We start from the raw sequence: 23,967 nt of genomic DNA on the forward strand, positions 1-23,967 counted from the left end.
CCAGTTAAAAACACAAGACAAGACATGGTACATGATATGTATTAACCCTGTTCACCATGACTCTGTAATTGACCAGGGAGACCTCCCCAACAGACTGAGTGCTGCAGGCTTTCCAGTTTTTAGTCCTGACCTGACTAAAATCAACTTTTTTGCTCACTAACATTAAACAGACTTATTAATATAACACTGACTAAACTTGCCAAAAGTGAGGTGTCCATAATAGAATGGGGCTTAGGTGAGGCGGCTTCAAATCAGCAGAAGTAAATGTATAGTTTTCTGCTTCTGTTGTGCATATTTAGTCTACTTTCCATTTCAAAAGGTGCTGGAGTGTTGGTCTTAAAGCTATAGACATTGTGGGTTGGCAAAGATGGGCTTAAAATAATCCAATTGGAAGAGTATGGAGAGCGGGCTTGACTCTTTTGGTGTCTTCTGTTTCCTGTGTGTGTGTGTGTGTGTGTGTGTGTATCCCTGTTCCTTCCCGTATGTCCTTCCCCCATTTGTAGATGGCACTCTATGGCCTCCATACACACCCCGCCCTGCTGCAGTTACAGACATCATGTAGCCTATCACACGAGCAACAGCTTTATTGTCTCCTGTAGCCTAGTAAACTCCGACTCAACATCAGTAGGCTATACTTAGATCATCCTACTTCAACAGTCTACTAACACGAGCAACATTGTCCGAGAGGAAAGACGTGAATATTGCACAGTGAGTAACTAACTTGTTTTTGTATAAGTCTCATGCTCCTTATTGAGTTTTTTGAGCGGTTAACAACATTGGTAGCCTATAATCTTTTTTTTCTCTCTCTCTGCAGGACATGTTGTTCCTGACTGTTTTCAGTTTCCTCATTGGTGAGTAGAGATGATCAATAGACAGTAGGCTACAGGTTTTTCAGGGCCTATTTGTTTTTGTTTTTTTTCACCTTTAAAGTCCCCCTCCCGCGACCCTTTTTGATTATTTTAAAACCAGCAGCTCATTAGCAATGCACCTCTGGAGGGTGGACGGAGACTGCGCTGCTCTGCACCCGCCCAACCACCCCCTCGCTCGCTGACAGGTGGACATTGTACAATTACCGATTCAGCGCGTTTAGCGTAAAACTGCACACTGGGATTCGTTCCCAGACTGGAATATAGTCCTTGCTCGCCCTCATTTATCAAACTTGCGCAGGATCTGGTGTAGATTCTGGTGTAAATATCAGTGTACGCCAAGTGTCACGTGTGATTTACTAAAAGTGTGTACGCTGCTGATTTCGGCGTAGAACCGGCGTGGTGGTGATGAATCCGGCGGCTGAAAACGAGCGTCATTTAAATGTCACGCCCCGATATATTCCTGCTTTAGAGGCGTCGCCCTGCCCCTTTTACGACATGGAGACACGGAAGACGGCCAAGAAGAGACTTTACTGGCGTTACCGCGTTGAACAGGGAGAGGGCGGCAACATTAAATATCTGGACATTGATAGATTGATAGTTTTTGTGATTGATAAGCGTCATCCCGATGGATGGAGGCTGCAGACGCACGTGTCACCGACCACGTCAGGAAACCCAGCGATCTCATGAAATGCTCCTGTAGTTTACTAAACACAAGTGACTGAGGAGCAGCGTTGCCAGGTGGGAAATGTAGGATTATCGTACCAGAGGCATAAAATTATCGTATTTTGAGGGAAATTATCGTACACCTTTTATAACCAAAATAACAAGCATATTGATGCACTATAGTCAAATATGCTGATGCACTATAGTCACTCTAGTGTATAATAGCGTCCTATGGGCACTCACGGCTTTGTAACGTCAGTACGGAATGGATTCACGGCACCACATCAGCAGCAGCCCCCCCCCCCCCCCCCCCCCCCCCCCCCCCCCCCCCCCCCCCCCCCCCCCCCCCCCCCACCCCAAGTGGGGTTGTCCGTTTTTTTTTACAGTCGTCACTATTTTGTGGTCTTCTAACTTGTCGGGAAATAAAATGAGAAAAATAAAATGTTTGGCCATCCAATCCTCAAGAGCAAATAGACCTAATTATGATCACACAGTTTATTTTAGTGGTGGTAGATCTTTAGCTCTCCTGAAGCCACACATTAAAAAGACAACAACCAATTTGATCCGGCGGCTGGCGCGCGCACACACACACACGGACGGACGGATGGATGAACAAAATTTCAGAGTCATGATCAACATGACATGATGTCGAATAAACGTGCGGCGGTTTCGGGCAAAAAAAACAACAACAACTCAGTGTGCAAGGGCCTTACTGTCTCCTTCAGGGGCCTTACTGTCTCATTTCCCTGCATTCTTCTGTTTTGAATTCCGCTCGCTTGACTTCTGGACTCGACCTGAACGTCTCATGGGGCGGGCGCAGCTGACCATTCAGCCAATCATGCTCGTTTTTCTGAGACAAACGCATGAACGTCACTCGTGATTGGCTGGAAACTTGTCACATGGGAACAGATGCCTTCAGGGTTCACAAAAAAAATCCGGCAGATAGTTGCGGCAGGCTGATTACAACCACACATTCACGAAATGGTCAAATTATCGTACATTTGGCCCTTTTTGGGATTATTGATCGTACATCGTACAGAGGGCCAAATTATCGTACAAATACGATAATTATCGTACACCTGGCAACACTGCTGAGGAGAAATCATATATTACTGCTGCGAACGCGACTTTATAACCATCAGCACCGCTGGCATGGTTCGGCTGATGGAGGGATGTGAAACACCGGCCCGATCTCCCGCTGTCAGGTCCCGGTGACTGGGGAAAAAAAAAAAAAACACTCCGCCGCGGAGATCAGCTGGACCTGGACAGGTAGCGCCCCCCCCACCCCCCCGCCGGCTCCGGTGTCCGGCAGAGAGAGACTGAGGAGCCGTCCGGTCATGCTCTGGTGCAGGAGATGTTGGAAGTTTGTGTGTGTGATCTACAATAACAGGTCAGTCTGTCATTGACTGTTTCTGTTTACACAGCTGATTAACGAGCATCTGTCACATCGTGGTTTTTAATTCATCTCAGTTGCTCAAAATAAAAGTCGAGTTAAATTTTCAACACGGACTTGGTTGTAGCGTTTCTCTTTTTTGGCTACTTTTTAACTTTTTATCAATATTAACAACAACAACATGTGATCCACATCGCTGCGTTATTAGACTATGGTTTAATAATCATTTTGACACAGCGGCACTCCTTCCTGCATGTTCTACGTGCGTACACCTGGTCAGAGCTGGCGTGAGATTTGTGCGTACCGTACGCTCACGCTCAGATTAATAAATGCCGATCCTTGCGGTGAATTTGGTGTACACCCATTTTTTTGGTGTACGCAAGTTTCATAAATGAGGGCCAGTGTAAACTGCTCTACCAGATGAGCTATACCTCTGAGCCAGATGCAGAGCGGGGCGGGAGCTTGTAGCACTAATGCACTCCCTGAAACTGCCAGTTTGCGTCTGCCATTGGTTCACAGCAATTTGAAGGCAGAAAAACTCTTTGCACTTCCTTGTCCTCTAACACAAGAAAAATGCCACAGGAACATGTGAAAAGCACGATCTTCATGGGAGGGGGTCTTTAATGGATAGTTCAGAGAGAGACAGGAAATGGGAGGCAGGGGGGGTGACATGCAGGATAGGGCCGCTCGATGCGGGATTTGAACCGGGGTCGCCTGCAGTGAGGACTATAGCCTCAACACATGTGGTGGGTGTTCTACCAACTGAGCTAAACACCGCCCCAGGATAGAGGTTTTTAAATTTTAAAGCGTGTCTATATTTTTCTGCCATAGTCTTTCCAGTTGATGTTTTATTTTTTTTTTTATTGCCTTTAATCGATAGCACAGTTGAGAGGGAGACAGGAAATGGGGAGGCAGAGAGGGGGAATGACATGTGGGAAAGGGCCATCCGATGCGGGATTCGAACCGGGGCCGCCGGCAGTGAGGACCTCAACGTGGGGCAGCCCCTTTCCAGTTGATGTTTATTACTGCGGTCACACCATCCGCGCTTCGGAGAAGTTCGGTCACGCTATCCACAAGTTAGGGGAGACTGGGGACAGTTGCAACACATTTTACATTTTTCTCAGTTACTCAGAGACTATTTGGACTAGGCTCACCAAACTTTTATAGATTAAACATACATTTGTCAGCTAATTAGCCTAGTCATACCATTTAAAGATGGTTACATATGACACATCAATCACAATATTCATTTGAATGGAAGAATCCAGACGTTGCAATTGACCCCAAACGTGGGGACAGTTGCAACACGGATCAGGGACGGTTGCAACATATTAAATATACATTAAATTTCACTAATTAACTTTTGATTTTTGTCTCAATAAGCAAAGTATTCCTAAAATATGCATTGTCTTACAATAATACTATAGTATTATTTTGTTATTTAGTAATATTTATCAGAGAACAGTTGGAGTTTTGTTTTGCGTAGAACATAGGCCTTGAGTCAATGTGCAGAGGTTAACAGTGGTAATGAAACTCAATAGCTCAGTGTGAGACAAGAAGAATGGAACTATTTGCAATACAAGAAACTTTTATAAACATGTACTGTACTTTTGGATGATTTATTCACTGTACGACATCAAATAAATGTACTTTTCTCTAATTTTCAAAGGAAAATATATGTGGCTCCGTCTGTCCCATAGAATAAGATACAACTACAAATTGCATATTTCATTATAGGAAGTTATCTGGAGAATTATTTTGAAATCTTAGTCTCTCATGGGTTAATATAATTGGCTGTTCTGTTCATCATGAGGGAAAAAAATAGATATATTGTGCCTATTTTAAGCTAAAAATGTTTCATTTTATACATTTGCATTTGCATATGTGCTTTCACATTCAAATGGCAGTTGTTGCAACCGTCCCCACCCTGTCAGTCATGACAAAACATCATGTACTAGCTAGACACAATGACACTGACACATGCTAACCATGTCATTTGATAGTCAACAAAACAGTGATTCAAACTAGGTAGGTTTGGATTAATTCATACAAAAGGTCAGGACAGTCTGACAAAAATACAGCTCATGAAAAAAGCTACTTTCATACCCTTAAAACAACTTTGTCTCAGTACAAGCAGGAGCAGATGCTGAATATGTCTTTTCTATTATTGGTGGGTAGAGGGTCTAACTGTGAATGTGCAGTGTGAGTGTCATCACTCTAGCATGTTTCTGATTGGAGAAATAATGGTGCGTTCCAGGCAACCCGTAACTAGTATTTTTCCGACCTGTTCCTATGGTTACCCGTTAGAACGTACAGTCAAACTCGTAACTTCCCACCTGTGAACTCGTACTAGATCGATCTACTCCCAGTTCCCAGTTCGTAACTCGTAACTTGCCTGGAACGCTACAAACTCGTAACTGGTGACTTGAAGTTGTGACTTACGGGTTAAAAAGCCTGCCTGGAACGCACCATAAGGCTTGTTGCAACCGTCCCTTGTTGCAACTAGAGCACTGGAAAAGAGAGTAACGACCAAGGGGGCAGTTGTCGGTCTGAGGAGTGAAGCTCACTTCCGCGTTCAAAAAACTGCAATCCCCTCGGCTGTCGCTGGGGGCTGGCTCCAGAAGGGAGCAACTCCAATTGAGCCCCATGTTAAAATAGCCGATTTTACAGCTTAAAAAAACATATTTACAGCCTGGTACATTTCATTTTTTTGGTCTCAACCGATAGTTTCTACCCCCGCACACACTCTGAGGGGGGTGAATTTTTTTAAAACTCTACCGTTTTACTGTTATTAGGTTTAAAGTTCTGGCCAATTAGGGCGCAGAACCGTTGAGTGACAGGTCCGGTGACCGCTGCTACGAGGCCAGTGGGCGGGCTCTCGGCCGGCCAACGGCCGCACCGCTCCAAATATGGCAAGTAGAATCCAACATGGCGCGGTTCAAACCCTCGTAGTAGCGGCACAAAACAGACTCCCCCAAACCAATGGGTGACGTCACGGACGCTACGTCCATTCTTTTTACAGTCTATGGTAACGACACGCATTGGTTCAATGGAAGCGCCTCCTGATGGCGGAATATGGGTATTGCAAAAGCGCCCAAGAACTGACAACTCTGCATTGCTGGTGAATGAGCAAGTGTGGTATTTTCAATAATTTAAGGACATTTATAGATCGCCCACGTTAATAGCATCATTGAGGATCCTTTACAGATAAATATTAACACATAGGCGAGTAAAAAAAAAAAAAAAAAAAAATAGTTGTCTCAATAGTTGTTTCAATCTACATTTTGTAATAAACAAATTATAAGTATAATTTGATATGACCAAGACACCTAAAAACAAAAACACTGCCGTTTTCATCAATTTACAAGCAAGTGGGCAACACACATAGATTGGAGTGAATGGGTTTTCTGGGCGCTTTTGCAATACCCATATCCTGCCACTCGGGGCGCAAAACCCTTACCACGGGAGTCAATGGTGGTGTCGTTCTTTTCCAGTGCTCTAGTTGCAACCGGTTGCAACTGCCCCCAGTCTCCCCTACCACAGAGGTAGCTGAGGACATGTAGAACTAGAATCTGGTGGAGTTTGCAGAAAACAATTTGAAATGTTGTATTTTTTTTAAAATGAATTTTCTAAAACGGCCTATGTAGGCAGATTTAGTGTATCCACCTTTTTCCGAACGTCAAAAACGTAGCCTGTTTTGCCGGTTTTGGAATGTTATGTTTACGTTTCCATGGTTTCAGTAGCCGCGGTAAATGCATGGATTTTTTTTTTTTTTCCCCCAATGAAAATCTGTAAAACGCATGGATCATCACAGCAGCTTCTAACAGTGGATATCACACAAATTGACATCTGTGTTAAAAGCCAGCGTTAATAGATCCATGCGTTTACGGCAACTATGACAACGCCTGAAAACCATGGAAACGTAAGCGTAAAATTCCACCAAACCGGCAAACCGGAAGCCAGTTTTGACCATAGATGACGTTCGGAAACTGCAGCATCAGATTATTAGTAAATGGTACAGTAAAAGTATTTGAAAATTACCACAGAGGCAGCTGGGGACACGTAGAACAAAAATATGTTGGAATTTTAGAAAACAATTTGAAATGTTTTTTTTTTATTAGGCTAATTAATTTTTTGACTATACAGAAATGAATGGGATTCTGAATGGGCAAATGTTTTTGCTTCAGTAATTTTGTTCTATCATTTTGTTTAGATCATTAAAAAGAATGTAGTAAAAAAACAACAACAACAACAAAGTAAGACAGATCTCCATGTATTTCAACAAATTTAAATAAGAACAAAAAGCAACTTCGATATAGATTTATGAGTTTACGAGGTGCACTTGAATGCACCATGAAGCCGCTCACACGCTTTAAAGCAGAAGTAAGCGATATTTTTACATGAAATATTACTAAGGCATGGTAAAAAATGTTTTGCATGATTTTATTACTTAAAATTGTCTAAATAACAGAAATATTTAAAAAAAAATCTTAAATTTTTTGTAAAGGGGGGGTCGTTGGTAAATTGTTGCCATATGGCAACAATATGCAATCGTGGAAAGTCCCATAAAATCAACATTTTTGACCAAAAACTAATTTTATTTAAAGCAAAACTCAACAAATCCATCTCATACTCAACCAAAACTAACAAACAAACATTTATACAGTAAAAACATTGTATAATTTCAACAGTTATCTAAAATGTCTGAGAACCTGGAACCTGGAACCCGTCTCAATGAAGTACATTGAATCACTCATTTTATTTCATTTCATTCAGTTATCTAGAAGATATAAGTGCAAGTCCATTTAGATAATATGTTACAAAATACCTTTAATCACAAAATATAAAAAAATATAATGTTTTTACCTTTAAAATATAAGAAAAGGTTGTAAACATAGTCTTAGGGTAGGTTCATGCTATGTAAGTCAATGGGACTCAATTGCGTTGAATGCACCAGGAATTTTCCATATTTGCCATATGGCAACACATGTATTTTAGCATATTACAAAAATACTATTACATCAAAACTGAATTAAATGTTAAAAAAATAAAGTTTACTTTCCCCAGATAGTGATTTCAATTTTTTATTTGATGAAAACTTTCCAAAATTCTAAATAAAAGACGGTCTTCGGGAGCCCCGCACAGTGATGTTCACCTGGCAGATGTCCATGAGCAAAAGGGACTGGCAAACAGGATATCTTGGTAATTTGACCTCATAAACTGTATGTCCTTCAAAGTAAAAGCCCCCTTTGCACACCTAACTGAAAAAAAAAAAAAAAAATATCATAGCTTTTTAGAAAAATGAAGATAAAGTAATTGTTGCCATATGGCAACACTATGCAATAGAGGGTTAATATAAGTCTTAAATAGTTATATCTTCCGACAGCAATCACTTAGGCTACATAGAGTGTTTGGACTGAAACACGTCTGTCAGTCACTCTGCTCTGCTCTGAGCCGAGGAGAAAACTTTTCTTGTATCCTACAAGTTTTATCCAATGAGGAGAGAGAACGGCATGCAGGGCTGTGTGTGCAGCCAAGGGATGCGCCTGAATGTGGTGACGTAGGGACGAGGACGTTATGGTGCGTTCAAGGAAACTCGTATTTTTCCGACCTGTGAAGTCGTACCAGATCTGGTACGAGTTCACGGGTCGGAAGTTACGAGTGGCTGTTATAGTGACTTTCACCGGTAAAACAGGTCGGAAAAACACGAGTGGGTTGCTTGGAACGCTACAAAGTCGTAAGTCGTGACTTGAAGCTGTAATTTACGGTTTCAAAAGCCTGCCTGGAACGCAGCATTAGCCAAAACGACTGGATCGCTTACTTCTGCTTTAACTGTGCGTTCACACCAAAAGTGTTGGGAGTGTCGCGGCGGCCGGAAGTCATTCATTTTCAACGGAGACGGGCGTTGGGAGCGTTGACGCATCGAGAGCGTCAATTAGAAGTTGAGAGAAGTTCAACTTTATGCAAATGAGGCAGCCAGTTGCAGACCGGGAGTCTCACAGCGAGAGAAATTGAGAGCACCTCGGGGTCTCTTTAATTTTAATTATATGGAAGAAAACTCAACTACTCAATATAGCTTCTATCAGAGTTCCCAGATAGCATACGGATGTGGGCCACTTCAGGCAACAATCCGGCACTGTAGGCATTCTTCTGGCCCGCACAAAACAGATGTGAGCCTATAGTGGCCCATGTGGTAAATGCTACATTCGGTCCTCATATCACAAAACAAATATGGCCCATCTTTGGCAAATACGTGGCAGAGTAGGGAATCGTTATTCTGTAAGTGAACCAAGGCTGGGCCACATATGGTTCAGCACACGTGGCCCACCTTTGCTGAAACACATTTGGGCCACTTTTGGCCGAATGACGGCATGTTAGCATCAACTAATCTGGATGTGAGCCTAAAGTGGCCCACATATGGTTCCGCACACGTGGCCCACCTTTGCTGAAACACATTTGGGCCACTTTTGGCCGAATGACGGCATGTTAGCATCGACTAATCTGGATGTGAGCCTAAAGTGGCCCACATATGAGAAAACGCATGTGGCCCACCTTTGCTGAAACACAATTGGGCCAGTTTTGGCCGAAAGACGGCAAGTTAGCAACGACTAATCTGGACGTGAGCCTAAAGTGGCCCACATGTGAGAAAACGCACGTGACCCACCTTCGCTGACACACAATTGGGCCAGTTTTGGCCGAAAGACGGCAAGTTAGCAACTACTAATCTGGATGTGAGCCTAAAGTGGCCCACATGTGAGAAAACGCACGTGGCCCATCTTCGCTGAAACACATTGGGGCCACTTTTGGTCGAAATACGGCAAGTAGGCATCGACTAATCTGGATGTGAGCCTAAAGTAGCCCACATATGAGAAAACGCACGTGGTCCACCTTTGCTGAAACACAATTGGGCCAGTTTTGGCCGAAAGACGGCAAGTTAGCAACGACTAATCTGGATGTGAGCCTAAAGTGGCCCACATGTGAGAAAACGCACGTGGCCCACCTTCGCTGAAACACATTGGGGCCACTTTTGGCCGAAATACGGCAAGTAAGCATCGACTAATCTGGAAGTGAGCCTAAAGTGGCCCACATATGAGAAAAATCACGTGGCCCACCTTTGCTGAAACACAATTGGGCCAGTTTTGGCCGAAAGACGGCAAGTAAGCACCGACTAATCTGGATGTGAGCCTAAAGTGGCCCACATATGGTTCAGTACACGTGGCCCACCTTTGCTGAAACACATTTGGGCCACTTTTGGCCAAAATTCGGCATGTTAGCATCGACTAATCTGGATGTGAGCCTAAAGTGGCCTACATATGGTTTAGCACATGTGGCCCACCTTTGCTGAAACACATTGGGGCCACTTTTGGCCGAAAGACGGCAAATTAGCATCGACTAATCTGGATGTGAGCCTAAAGTGGCCCACATATGGTTCCGCACACGTGGCCCACCTTTGCTGAAACACATTGGGGCCACTTTTGGCCAAAAGACGGCATGTTAGCATCAACTAATCTGGATGTGAGCCTAAAGTGGCCCATATATGAGAAAACGCACGTGGCCCACCTTTGCTGAAACACAATGGGGCCACTTTTGGCCAAAATACGGCAAGTAAGCACTGACTAATCTGGATGTGAGCCTAAAGTGGCCCACATATGAGAAAAATCACGTGGCCCACCTTTGCTGAAACACAATTGGGCCAGTTTTGGCCAAAAGACATCAAGTAAGCACCGACTAATCTGGATGTGAGCCTGAACTGGCCCACATATAGTTCAGTACACGTGGCCCACCTTTGCTGAAACACATTTGGGCCACTTTTGGCCAAAAGTCGGCATGTTAGCATCGACTAATCTGGATGTGAGCCTAAAGTGGCCCACATATGGTGTAGCACACGTGGCCCACCTTTGCTGAAACACATTTGGGCCACATTTGGCCAAAAGTCGGCATGTTAGCATCGACTAATCTGGATGTGAGCCTAAAGTGGCCTACATATGGTTTAGCACATGTGGCCCACCTTTGCTGAAACACATTGGGGCCATTTTTGGCCGAAAGACGGCAAATTAGCATCGACTAATCTGAATGTGAGCCTAAAGTGGCCCAGATATGGCTCAGCACATGTGGCCCACCTTCGCTGAAACACATTGGGGCCACTTTTGGCCAAAAGACGGCAAGTAAGCATAGACTAATCTGGATGTGAGCCTAAAGTGGCCCGCATGTAACATGGTGGGGTCCATACTTTGTGAAGTACAAATGTGCCAGGACAAGAAAAGACAAGACAAGTTAAGTAAGTTTGCTTCTCTCATTGAACCGCTGTCCACTATTCCTGTCACTCACTGCACTCTGTTTTAATGCATTTTTTTGCTAAATAAATAAACCTGGGCCAGTTTTTTTTAAATAAGATAATAGATAAGATCAGATAAGATAAGATAAGTAGATATTCCTTTTTCGGCGGAATGTTCCATGATGGGCATGATTGACAATTGCAGCAGCCAGGAACGACCTGCAATATTGCTCCTTCACTCATTCTGGAAGAAGCTCGCCACTAATGGAGCCTCGTCCAGCTTCTTTGTTGGAGTTTGCTATGGAAGCAGTGAGAGGACTAAAGACTTTTAGGCCTTAACTGCCTTAATTGTGTTCTCCACTATGGAGGTGAGAGGAGAATTTTATCTAAGCTATGTCTATCATGAACAACACATCCCTATGGCAAGCCTGAATGTTGCACCCATGAAAAAAAATAGAAACAAAACCGTTCATAAAAATCTGAGAGAAAAAAAAGTTAACAGAACAAGCGGATGGTGAATTCTGAGAGTTGTTAGAGAGATCCGTCTGACACCAGCAGGAATAACATACAGTAGGCATAGTCGAGTTTAACTTTTTCTTCTCTTGTGCAGTATTATCTGTCAGTATAAATAATGTGCCGACTGTGATGAATTTGTTGTTTGTTGATTAAAGTTAATTTATAATATATATATATATATAAATTAATATAACTTTCATGTGTGATGAGAGTAAGAGAGAGTATGTGCTGTTGATCCCTATTGTGCACTTCATGATTTGGCGCTCTTGTTCCCTGCTTTAACTATATATTCTGTCTATTTTTAAAATATTATGGTCATCATGTCACTTAATCTGTCATATTTAAATGATTTTAATACTGTTATCTGCTTTCACTTTACCTGCCCAGGGACTACAGGTTGTTGCTATAGCATCTCTTCTTGTCTTACAAGATTAATGTTTTTTTTTGGTGCATCTCTGTTTCAAATAAATAAATCCAATTCAATTCAATTCAATTCAATTCAATTCAATTCAATTCAATTCACTAAATGCACAACATACTGTACATTCCTTGACAGAGTGTGCCAATAAGAGCATAGCCTAGGCCAAGAGTTCATTTGTGAACAGAAACCACTCCCTGCTCTGTGCCATGGTGTCTCATGGAAAATGACTGGCAGGCCGACATTGGAAAATGTATTAACAAAGACCTACATTTACCTGAACATATCATCTATCTATATATCTTTTTTTAATTAAGTCATTAAGTCTGTATGCCGTGAAGGATCGTATCTTATTCAAACTCTACTTTCCGTTATGGTTTTTTTTTTCCGCTTCAAGTTGGAGTTTTCCAAATTACGAGTCTCTTTGAATGCATCATATTCGAATTGACGCAAGGGAGCAAGGGAGCAGAAAGTGCGCGCGAGCCTACCCAGGAGACAACAGCTGCAGTCACGGACGGTGAGGTGAGTACCTGAACGAAAAATAAACGAATGAATGAATCTCTCTGTGCAACATTTAGTTCGTATTGTTGGAACTTCACATTGTTTTGTCAGGTTGCCAGTGCTGCAAAAAATGATAGCTAGTTAACATTCAGTTTTTATACAAGGTTAATGTGACCAGGCAGACGTGACATGTTGTATAGCTACAGAGACAAGAAAATAGTTTACATGGAACATGGAAAAACATTATTCAGTTTATGTACTATTATGCAATTTGAACTCACATGTTCCTCTAAAAGAATGCTGTGTTGTGAGCAGTTCAATGGCCAGTGAAAACATATTTTGGCTGGTAATATTTCATATTGGGCGTTTTTCAACCGTAAAGTGTGAGCACTGTGGTCGCTAGTGATGTGCGGATCGATACTGAAATATCGATACTTCCGATACCAGGTCTGTGTGCTCAAAAATCGATTCTCAAATGAAAATATCGATACTTTTGATACTTCATACTTGTGGTAATGTATATCATTAACAGGAACATGGTGGAAAGTAACTAAACTATTGAGACCTTGTCTAAATGACATGCAGTTTTTAGGAACTACTTTTTCTTCCGCCTGGGTAAGTGCGTAATGCGTAACCCGCTGCTCACTCAACAGTCAGTCTGTCTCAGTCTGTGTAGAGTCAATGGCAGCTCCACAAACAGCCAAGACAGATATCTGTGGGAAAATTATAAATAATATTTTGGTTGAATGGTTTTATTATTTTACAATATGTTCTTTTTTTAGTGTCTGAAACACCATTTTCACATATTTTGTACGATTGTGTGAGTCCTCTGTTTTTTCTGTTGTTGTACTATTAGCTTGGCTATTGTAGTGTTATTATACACCTTATTGTAAACGAGGCCGCTACCTCAATATACTTCAGAGTTTAAAATAGATACATATGTTACTCTGATGTCTTGTATCCTTAGGAAGCTATGACTTGAAATACACTACTTTTTTTTTAGATTTACCAGGCATATTAGGTGCATATGCACAAAGTATCGGTATCGGATCGGTATCGCCGATACCAGCCTGAATTTTACTCAGTATCGGATCGGAAAGAAAATTTGTGGTATCGAACATCACTAGTGGTCGCGTTCGATGATCAGACTGTAGGCTACAGTGTGAGTAGCCTACATGAATCGTTAGCTTTGACCGTAAATCGTAGACTATTTACTTGTACAGTGTGCAGTGCTGATATAAACAACAAGATTTGCTCGTATAGATCATGTATGTTATTTTTTTTTGCCGAGATTACTGCTTTGAGTGACCAACTTCCTGGCCAAACAACTTAAGTGGCGTGGCGTGAATGGGAAAACGGCATTCCACAGCCTCCAGTTACAAGATGTAACTGGTAAGTGTTAATTGTGGGTTATATTTCTTAGTGATGTGTCTTATTATGAACCCTTCCTTCCTTTTCTTTCATGCTTGTGAGTAGATAGGGGTGCTGAAATTAATCATATAATCAATTAATTAAGATGCAGATGTGGATGATTATGCATCAGTGTGGTAGCAGACAATATTCTATTCTAATAGAATGCCATTGCTTGTTGATTTTCTTGCTGCAGCTACAAAACCAAGTCTCACAGTCACAGGCAAATAGTGAAGGCTGTTTGATCATGTTCCATGTGTGTTCAAATTTGTTTAAGTGCATGACTACACGCGTTTTAGCAATGGCTGGCAGGGAGAAGACACTGGAGCACATGGTCAGTTTTAGAAGTTTTTATTACAGTGCCGGTTGCTGACATTTCTGCACGTCTTCTTCAGGGCATATTAAGGGTGCCAGTTCAGTGAAGCATGTCTGATTGGAGGAGCAGGTAAGCTGCATCATATAAAACAGCTCATACGTCACGACACAACACTTAAGCAATATAATTAATTAAAAATTCTGATAGTCTAAGACTCTTTATAAAACACTTATAATACAACAACATATACACCCAATCACATTTTATGAGGCGCCAGTTTAAAGCTGCCATTCTTAAAATGCTCTGTTTGCTCTGAAGAAGACGTACTCTGTGCCGAAAGTCAGCAACCTGCACCGTAATAAACATTTCTAAAACTATGTGCTTCACCATCTTCTCCAGCTGTTTATCTGTCCCCTGTTCTATGATGCACCGCAATCAGTTCGTCAGCTGAAGGCGAGTTTCCTCCTGGCTGGTCATGGCTAGACTGTTTTCAAACTACATTCATTGCTGCCCAACTATGGGCAGGATATAGCATGCCTTGCAGTTAGCCATTTCTAACCATTGTGTGCAATCTATCCAAAGCTTTACAGTTCTCTCAATTTTTAGGAACAGTCAGAAAAAATCAACTGACGGCCACTGCAACAGACCGGGAGGTGGAGGCTTATATAAAAAGGTGGCTTCATCTCGCCGGAGACAGGGATGGTGGGAGGAGAGAGAGAGAGGAGAAAAGACGTGCCACACAGCTCGCACGTAAGTCAGCTACAATATAGTGTAGTATGTGTGATACTGTTCTACAGCAGAAATCAAGATGAAGCTGTCAGCATATGTAAAAAAAAAAAAAAAAAAAAAAAAAAAAAAGAGGGCAAAGTACAGAACAAATCCCCCCAATTCTAAATGAACAAATACAATTTAAAAAAGGCAGTGTTGTGATTTTTGCCATTTTTTCCACTATGGTCACTTAGGAATTAGAAGCTTGTTCAGCCACCATGCAGCAAGCATAGCCATTTTCTTGTAAATGTAAAGATTTCTCTTGGCAGTGATGGGACAGTAATGTAAACTGTAACTGGAATTGTCACCCATTGCCTTTCTTAAAAGCCAGTACATGGGTCTGAAAAGTAGGGAACTCACATTTCAGTTAGAAACACATCTTTAAAGAGGAACTAAACCCCTAAACCACTTTTTTCTGCTGAAAACAAATGTATTTGGGTATAAGGTAGTGTTGTCAGTTGATTCTGGTCCAACTTTTGACATTTTAGTCAAAATATTTCAATTTGGTGTATTTTGTAGTAAAAATGTAGAGTGACTGCCCTCTATGGGTTGAAACACGGCTATTACAATCGAATTTTTCTATTGGCTGAGATGGAGGCAGATGACGTTTTGGAGGCAGCTTTCGTCACCGGCCACCAGCTCCCCGACCAATCAGCACCGGCTGCTGCCTGCCGCTAACGGTTGCTAGGCGCTCTAGCTGCTCTGCTGCGGCTAACGGCTGCTAACAGCTGCCTGAACGGGAATCGTTTGTGCGGCCGGCGCTAACGAGCCGTTAACGAGTTAACGAGCCGGCGGATCAGCTGTAGATGCTGTGTCACGGCTCTGGCGTCCTCTCCTAGTAGTGTCCACGCTACTAGTGCTGTTAGAGTAGCTCGTTAGTAGCTCGTTAGCGCTAGCAGAAGTGTCGATGTGTGTTTATTACTTTTTTTTCTCTTTTGTGTGATTTCGCGGGTGTGAATTGGGCGCAGGGGGGAGGGGGGAGGGGGGATCGGAGAGTGCTCCTGGAGCCCCGCCCATAATCAAGGCATTTTTTGAATTTCAAGCTTAGAGCACGTCATCCAAAACTGAGGGGTTTAGTTCCCCTTTAATGAAAACTGTATTTGACTTTTAATCATGAATATGAAGCAACAGCTGAAATACATTTTTACATACCGGTATATTAATATTACATGCCATCTCCCTGCTAAATTGAGCTGGAATGAAAGACAAAAACATACTTCTAATGTTAACATGAGTGGATGAAGTTTTGAGTGTTTGATGTGGTCTTATCTAACCTCAAACTTTTCCCTTTACTGCTGCATTCATGGTCTTCAGCTCCACCATGTGGTCAACTGGTGTAAATACACAGCGATTGTGTGAGTGAGGCTAGCTGACTCATTGTCATCTCAGACTTGATATGTGGTAGGTTTAATATGTAGGATGGAGTTGCTTTCAACTCAGAGCCTCAGCCATGTTGCAATGGGTTGGAAAACTGGGTTGGAAAAACAATATAACGATAAAAAAGTTTTCTTCCTGGTCGGGGTAGAGAGAAGTGCGCTGCTTACATATTAAGCACGGAGGCCTGTACTGTGAAGGAGGCTCAACATGGCCAGGCTTTGTGTTCATCTTCCAGCTCAACAAAACCCCCGGGTTAACACGGTACTATGAAGCTGGTTATCAACTTGGTTTGTTAAGTCCGGCTCTCAGCTTTATGATCTGTGCGCGTTCACATCAAAGGAGGCGTTTGGCCTCATATTATTCTACTTCCGCACGAAATGGATCCACAATGGGCTGATTTCAGCCCAGAGCAGCAGGTTGTTTTAATGGAGAGAGTATGAGCGATATAAAAAAAGCACGATCGCAGCCTGAAGCATCAGTGTTGCTGCAAATAATGAATATGAGAGGAGGTTGCTTTTTATTTTTCTGACAGCTCTTGCGCTACTTTTAAATATGAAGCGTTATCCATTTAAACTAAATAAACTAGAGCAACATCAACTGTCATTTTAAATTGTGTTTTATATTATATATTTCACTGATCGCAATTATAACGCGAGTGTGTGTTTTATTGGAAGCGAGGCTGAATAGGCTACATTGGGTTTTTTTTAGGTGCTGCACTACAAGCAAATCTCATATTGTCTCTGTACAAAGACAACAAAGACCTTTTTAAATGTGAAAACAGCGGAGACCTATTCAAGGTTTGCGTTTGGGCAACACTGACATATAAGGCGAAACATCAGAATTAATTTATTCATGGCCACATTAAGTGAAATTATTAACTTTACCGATTATCCATCTGATTGTCTGTCCTGCTGCGAGCGAACAACTTCTTTCAGTGTGACACTGACTGTATATAAAAGTAAAATATATAGGCTATAGCCTAATATATAATGAGCTCCTGACGCTCAGCTCAACGGGTGAGGAGAACAACTGTAGGCGGAGACAACTGTAGGCGGAGACAACTCTCGGCGGAGACGCTCAGAGAGAAAGTCAACAGCAGCGGGCCAGTGTGGTCTCTCCCTCCGTACAAACGCTCCGTTCTGATCCAGCTCCACTGGACTTTCAAAGTAAAGGTGACGCAGTCGTAAATAAGTTAAAATAGTGAAACAGCGGTGCTTTTATAGCCGGTTTTATGATTAAACTCTGAATATAACCTGGTCGGGACCAGGTTATGAGCTAAGCATAAGTTACCATGGAGATCTAGCCGGGTTAAAAGAGAGCCACATTTGTAGTACAGGAGAGCCTGGCTTTAGACTCAACATACCTCACTAACCCACTAAACTGGCTTCGCAGTACACCCCAGGTTGCCCATCCAATTGTATTATTTAGACTGAATTTTTGGATTGGTCAGACTTTTCTCAGAATTATATGAAAATGCAATAATGATGAGTTTTTATCCCTGCTGAATTTCTCTTACATTTTAGTGGTTCATTAGATTATTAATAGCATTTTAGCTTAAACAAAAAAATTTGTAAAAATTCCAGAAAGGTAAGAATTGCTTTAATACCTACTAGCTACTGTAGCAGTTTTTCAAATGTGTTAAAAGGCCTATAAGCCACGCAGGTTGTGTATGTCCACTGGTGCTCTGCTCCCCAGCTCCAGAACCAGGACAGAGAGACCTCCCCTCTACTTTTATCCCAACTCTCTCCTCTTGTGAGGGCTTTTAGATCCGAGTATGGCCCCAGTGTTCCGCCAGAGCACCGTTCCATAGCACACAGACCTCTGGTCCAGTAAATGTTGAGTTTTGTGGATACCTATTACGCACCACCAGACTGACAGCTATCTTGGGGGTCCCCATGGAGAGTCATTAAAGAGGAAATATTCAAGATTTTTACCTACTTTTTACTTAATGAAACAGCTTCAGAGTAATGTTGCTGGTTTGTTCCAGTGAGAATGGAGGCTCTCTGCCTTCCACCTAGCGTCACTTGGCTGAAAACCAACCTTGTAAGATCAGACCCTCCGACCCAGTATCCCAGCTCTCGTGCTGGCAGCATCATGACACACCAAAACACCTCTTTTTATGACAGATAGAACCACACAAATACACACATTGCAACATGTATATGATATGCTCCATTAATTGCATTCCGGCTGGCTTCATTGAACCATCAAATGCTGAGGAAAGGTTAGCAAAATAGCAAAAAATTAAATGGCTGTGCACTATTCCCCTTAAACATGAAGGCAAACTCAAATATACATTATGTTTTATTACTGTAACTTGTGAAGTTTGTCAGAGTGTTTGATGAAGCTGCTTTACTCCAGTTCACTTTGCTTGTTATCAGTGCCATCTTTCATTGTTGTCTGAACAGAATGAGGTTGAGCAAGTAGATATTGGGTCAGTGATTAGACACAATATAAATTATATCTTCAAGATTAATTGTAATTAAAAACAGACTATGGATTTAAGAATTGAAAGACATCAACACAATATTGTATAACTTTATATCACTTTACGGGGCCTTTAGTGTTTGGTCTCCTGATAAGGTTTTGTGTTTTGCACTTCACTGCAACCACAGTGCTGCTTTACTGAGTCAACAAAATATGTTCTTTTGTGCATTTCTTAAAGGGCCAGATGAAGACGAGACGATGTTGGGGCCATGATTTTTTTGGAGTGAGCATTGGAGGTCAACAACAGTGTTCCGCATTTGGTCTGAATTTTCAGGTTCATCTTCATGTTTGTTTTGTTTTGCCTGTTTTGTGGCACAGGTAAAAAAATAAAAAATAAAGAATCATAGTTCTCTACTGTTCACAAGTTGTTTCTCGTGTCTGGTTATTTCTTTAATTCTTCAGTAGGTATCTTCATCTTTGACCCTGAGACCAACAAGACTGGACCACTGCATGCCATCATTTAACACAATATCTGGAGGTACCATAATCACATGTAGCCACAAATTCAGATCAGTTCTTGTTTATTTATATGATGTGTTCATATTTTACATAGAACTTTGTCATGGTTTGGTTGTGACTCCAAAGTGTGGAGGCTAGACAAGATCTTGACTGTAAACCAGTTCTGGGTAAGTTTGAGAGCTAACTGTGGCTCCCGTTTGAAAGAGTTCTAATGTATTCAGCTCTTGGTTGATATGTAGCATTATGAAACAAGTGTGGACCACTCATGTCATTCCATGTGGTATATGGGCCAGATTAAAATGTACAGTGGTGGCCCACATTTGGGTGAGTGCTGGTTTATTTGGTCTATTTTTGGCTGACATTTGGCACTGTGTTGGTTTGGTTGTGGCCCACTTCTGGCAAACAACTGTGGACCACATTTGTGCCATCATTCCAAGTGGTATATGGGCCAGATTAAAATGTACAGTGGTGGCCCACATTTGGGTGAGTGCTGGTTTATTTGGTCACTTCTTGGCTGACATTTGGCACTGTGTTGGTTTGGTTGTGGCCCACTTCTGGCAAACAGCTGTGGACCACATTTGTGCCATCATTCCAAGTGGTATATGGGCCAGAATAAAAATGTACAGTGGTGGCCCACATTTGGGTGAGTGCTGGTTTATTTGGTCTATTTTTGGCTGACATTTGGCACTGTGTTGGTTTGGTTGTGGCCCACTTCTGGCAAACAACTGTGGACCACATTTGTGCCATCATTCCAAGTGGTATATGGGCCAGAATAAAAATGTACAGTGGTGGCCCACATTTGGGTGAGTGCTGGTTTATTTGGTCTATTTTTGGCTGACATTTGGCACTGTGTTGGTTTGGTTGTGGCCCACTTCTGGCAAACAGCTGTGGACCACATTTGTGCCATCATTCCAAGTGGTATATGGGCCAGATTAAAATGTACAGTGGTGGCCCACATTTGGGTGAGTGCTGGTTTATTTGGTGTCGGCTGACATTTGGCACTGTGTTGGTTTGGTTGTGGCCCACTTCTGGCAAACAGCTGTGGACCACCCTTGTGCCATCATTCCATGTGGGATGTGGGCCAGAATAAAAATGTACAGTGGTGGCCCACATTTGGGTGAGTGCTGGTTTATTTGGTCACGGCTGACATTTGGCACTGTGTTGGTTTGGTTGTGGCCCACTTCTGGCAAACAACTGTGGACCACCCTTGTGCCATCATCCTATGCCGTATTTGGGCCAGAATAAAAGTGTACAGTGGCCCACATTCGGTTGAGTGCTGGTTTATTTGGCCTGTTTTTGGTTGACATCTGGCATTGTGATGGCTTGATTGTGGCCCACTTTTGGCAAACAGGAGCGGACCTCCCAAGTGCCATCATTCCACGCGGTATGTGGACCGGATGAACATGTCAGGTGTGGGCCAGATATGGGCCAAAATAATTTTGCTATCTGGGTTAAAGCATTTTCTACAATGTAATGAGGCCAATTTCTAAACTGCCTTTTATTTCAATAAAAAACTGTCTCCAAGCAGCTTCTCTCCATTCTGGAACAGAAGAATATCTTAAAAAATATTGGATCAGCTGTCCACCCACATCATAGTAATGCCACTGTCTTTTTAGAAAGCCACAAATGACCTTTAAATTGCTAATACATTATTGAGCTCCATCCGTGTGCTGCTCGATTTAAGTGCAGCATTCGATACAATAAACCACTCCATTCTTCTTGACACAAGGAATTCAAATTTACATTTATTTTAATAGCTATTCTCTGCTCTTCTTCCCTTGTATCTTTCTGATTGAAGGTTCATCCACTGAATTAGAGGAGAAAAGAGTGTGCTACGGTGGCAGTTTAACAATACCACCTAAATATACACCCCCTCGTTTCAGTGGAAAGCTGACCTTTCATTTGTCGTATACCACAAGAGTGTTGTTTGAAGACGGAAGGGTGAGATGTTCCTACTGCTGCAACTTTACAGCTGTGACATCCATTTAAGGCAAGATCTGGTTTCTGTTCAGATCAAGAATTATAGGACAGTAAATGTGTGTTGTCTTTGTTGTCTTGACATATTCAGGTAAAGGACTCAGGAATAAAATTTTCCAATTCCAAAGCTTATTTGAGAGATTTGTCTGATCTAGATGAAGGAACTTTTGTTGTGACACCACCTGATGGCGGTAGACAATTCAGAATCATCACATTAAAAATTGATGGTGAGAACACCACACTACTGCTTCTCAACTGCATATTTAAATACTCTATTCCATTAGAAACCCTTGTGTTAAGAGGTTTTTCTATTAGCTAAGTGGTGGCTAAATGATTTTTTTTCTGTATATGTTTTCAGAATGTGCTGAGGAGATCACCACGTATTTCGGGTCTCGCCTCTCCTGGCCTATGCCTAAGGAGGCTGAAAAGATGGAATTCTTTCCAACATACAGAAGAAAAGGCTCGAAAAGGGACTTGTGGAGTCGCGACGGTCCGAACTATGACAGTGAAAGAGGAAGGCTGCGTAATGATGCCTGGGAGATAGAATACGCCACTCAAGCTAGCAACGGCATCTACAATATCCGGGCAAAAGACAAAACTTTGCTGAAGAGGAAAAATTTAACGGTAGAAGGTGATGTTAGTAACCTTGATAGAAGCTGTGTAGTAAAATTATGCAGTGTATTTGACTAAATATTCTGAATCTCCTCTTCACCACAGTACATACACTGCACTTTTATAAAGATCCAAAGGAGCGGCTCGTCGTTGAGTACCCCACTTTCTTTCTCCAAGGGGACGTGACTTTTACCCATAGAGGGTCCTCTTACCCGGAATATTCTGCGATAAGTGAGCGATTTAAGGGGAGGCTTGAGATCGCAGATAATTACATGGTAATTGATCCTGTGGAAAGCTCGGATTCTGGCACCTTTGAATTCGTGGACAAAAACAGATACCCGGCCATGACTGTGCATTTGGAAGTAAAGGGGGGTAAGGAATAGCTCATTTTTTCTTCACAGAAGCAGAAACATGTTTAAAATATTGTTACTAAAGTGTCCACATCTTTCTGCCCTTACAGTTGATGTTCCCGTATCTGTGTTTAGTGGCATTGCTGTTGGTGCTGTTGGGACTATCTTAATGATAATTGTTTGCTGTTGCTGCATGAAAAAGCACAGAAAAAAGAGCTCTTCTCAAAGCAACGAGTCGGCTGCAGCAAGTGCCAGACAGTGCTATGTAAGTACCTCCTCAAATGGGCATTTAGACAAGCTGTTTATAATATGTGTTGCTATTTTTTTTAATTTCATTATCATCACTTCAGGTACATGATACCAGTTATCCTATCAGCCAGTGAATCCTTGTGTGTTGACTACTTCCCATGGGCCAAGTAGGTGTTATACAGAGGTCTTCATTGTTTAATGTGCACATTATAGGGTGTGTTGACTAGCTGAACACAGACACAAAGGAGACATAAAGGAAAATGTTTTTTTGCTATTGTTGAAAAGTTGAAAAATGCTTATGGATTTTGAGCTCAGTCAATCATGTAAACATTTCCATGTTTTTGAGTTGCATTGAACTTGCTGTTAATTTGTCATTAATAAATGCATGTTGTGTTGTTTTTGTTTGTTTTTTGTTCAGGACGCAGCAGGAGGTCAAGGAGGTGCTATAGTTATAGAAGATTAAGGAGCCGCTGTAACTCCAACCTCATTCAACACTGATCCATCTCTCCTTCGATCCACACCACCATTTGAATGGAAAGGACTAAACCATTCCTGCTTCTGCCCTCAGTACAGTCTAAACCTAATCCTACTTTTAATGTAATGGAAAATGTAATGTATAATGTAATGTGTGGAAAACAGCCATTTGATTCCCTGATTGTATGTAATATTCACGGTAAAATAGCTTTTGTTTGATAACTTACTGGAAGTTTGATTAATGCTTAATGTAGTTTTCTTAGCCTACAGCTGGGGTCCAAGAGTGAAACATGGTTTATCTGTGTGGTGAGACAAAATGTGTTGAACCATATAGGTTATGGTAAGCAATTACACATATTAATGTTTACTGTTACTGAAGTGCCGTTAATAGTTGCTGGCATTTAGCACCTATCACATATAAGGTTTATGGGTGTAAAAATGTTTATCTTTGCAAGTTTATCTTTACAGAAATGTATAAGAAGTATAAAGCATTAAATGAAAATACTTCAAGTACAACTATCTCACACTCTAACCAAATATTTGACTTGATGATGGCAATTTATTAGAAAATACGGGGAACAAATCCAAAAACAAATGATTAAACATCTCTGGATCATAAATGAGTGGTGGTCGACTGACATCACCAACCTTGAGCTTCAGCGTTAGCAGAGCTAAACAAATAGCCTACAACCCCCGACAGAATGAATGGAGCCCTGACACGAAGCGTACAATTCAGAAAAAAACAAATCTGCCCACGTATTGTGTGGCTCACACTGGCCAGAGGGGCATAATTAAGTCTCTCTAGCCTATAAAATTAAAATAACAAAACTGATCGGGACTTTAATAGTCGTTG

The 23,967-nt window shown here is 41.9% G+C and overlaps 1 protein-coding gene across 1 annotated transcript; it reads left to right on the plus strand.

The window, feature by feature from the left end:
* The first annotated feature begins 549 nt into the window (after positions 1–549).
* LOC146979896 (uncharacterized) lies at positions 550–23,612 on the plus strand. Its single transcript, XM_085788741.1, has 9 exons — positions 550–708; positions 815–851; positions 21,251–21,393; positions 21,521–21,656; positions 21,788–22,060; positions 22,147–22,413; positions 22,502–22,656; positions 22,742–22,807; positions 23,059–23,612. Exons 2-8 carry the CDS (start codon positions 818–820, stop codon positions 22,772–22,774), a joined length of 1,041 nt encoding a protein of 346 aa, XP_085644867.1. The 5' UTR covers positions 550–708; positions 815–817; the 3' UTR covers positions 22,775–22,807; positions 23,059–23,612.
* The last annotated feature ends 355 nt before the right edge of the window (positions 23,613–23,967 follow it).

This window comes from Trachurus japonicus, chromosome 10 (genome assembly GCF_045865225.1).
Source record: "Trachurus japonicus isolate A0001 chromosome 10, Traja_1.0".
Classification (NCBI taxonomy): domain Eukaryota; kingdom Metazoa; phylum Chordata; class Actinopteri; order Carangiformes; family Carangidae; genus Trachurus; species Trachurus japonicus.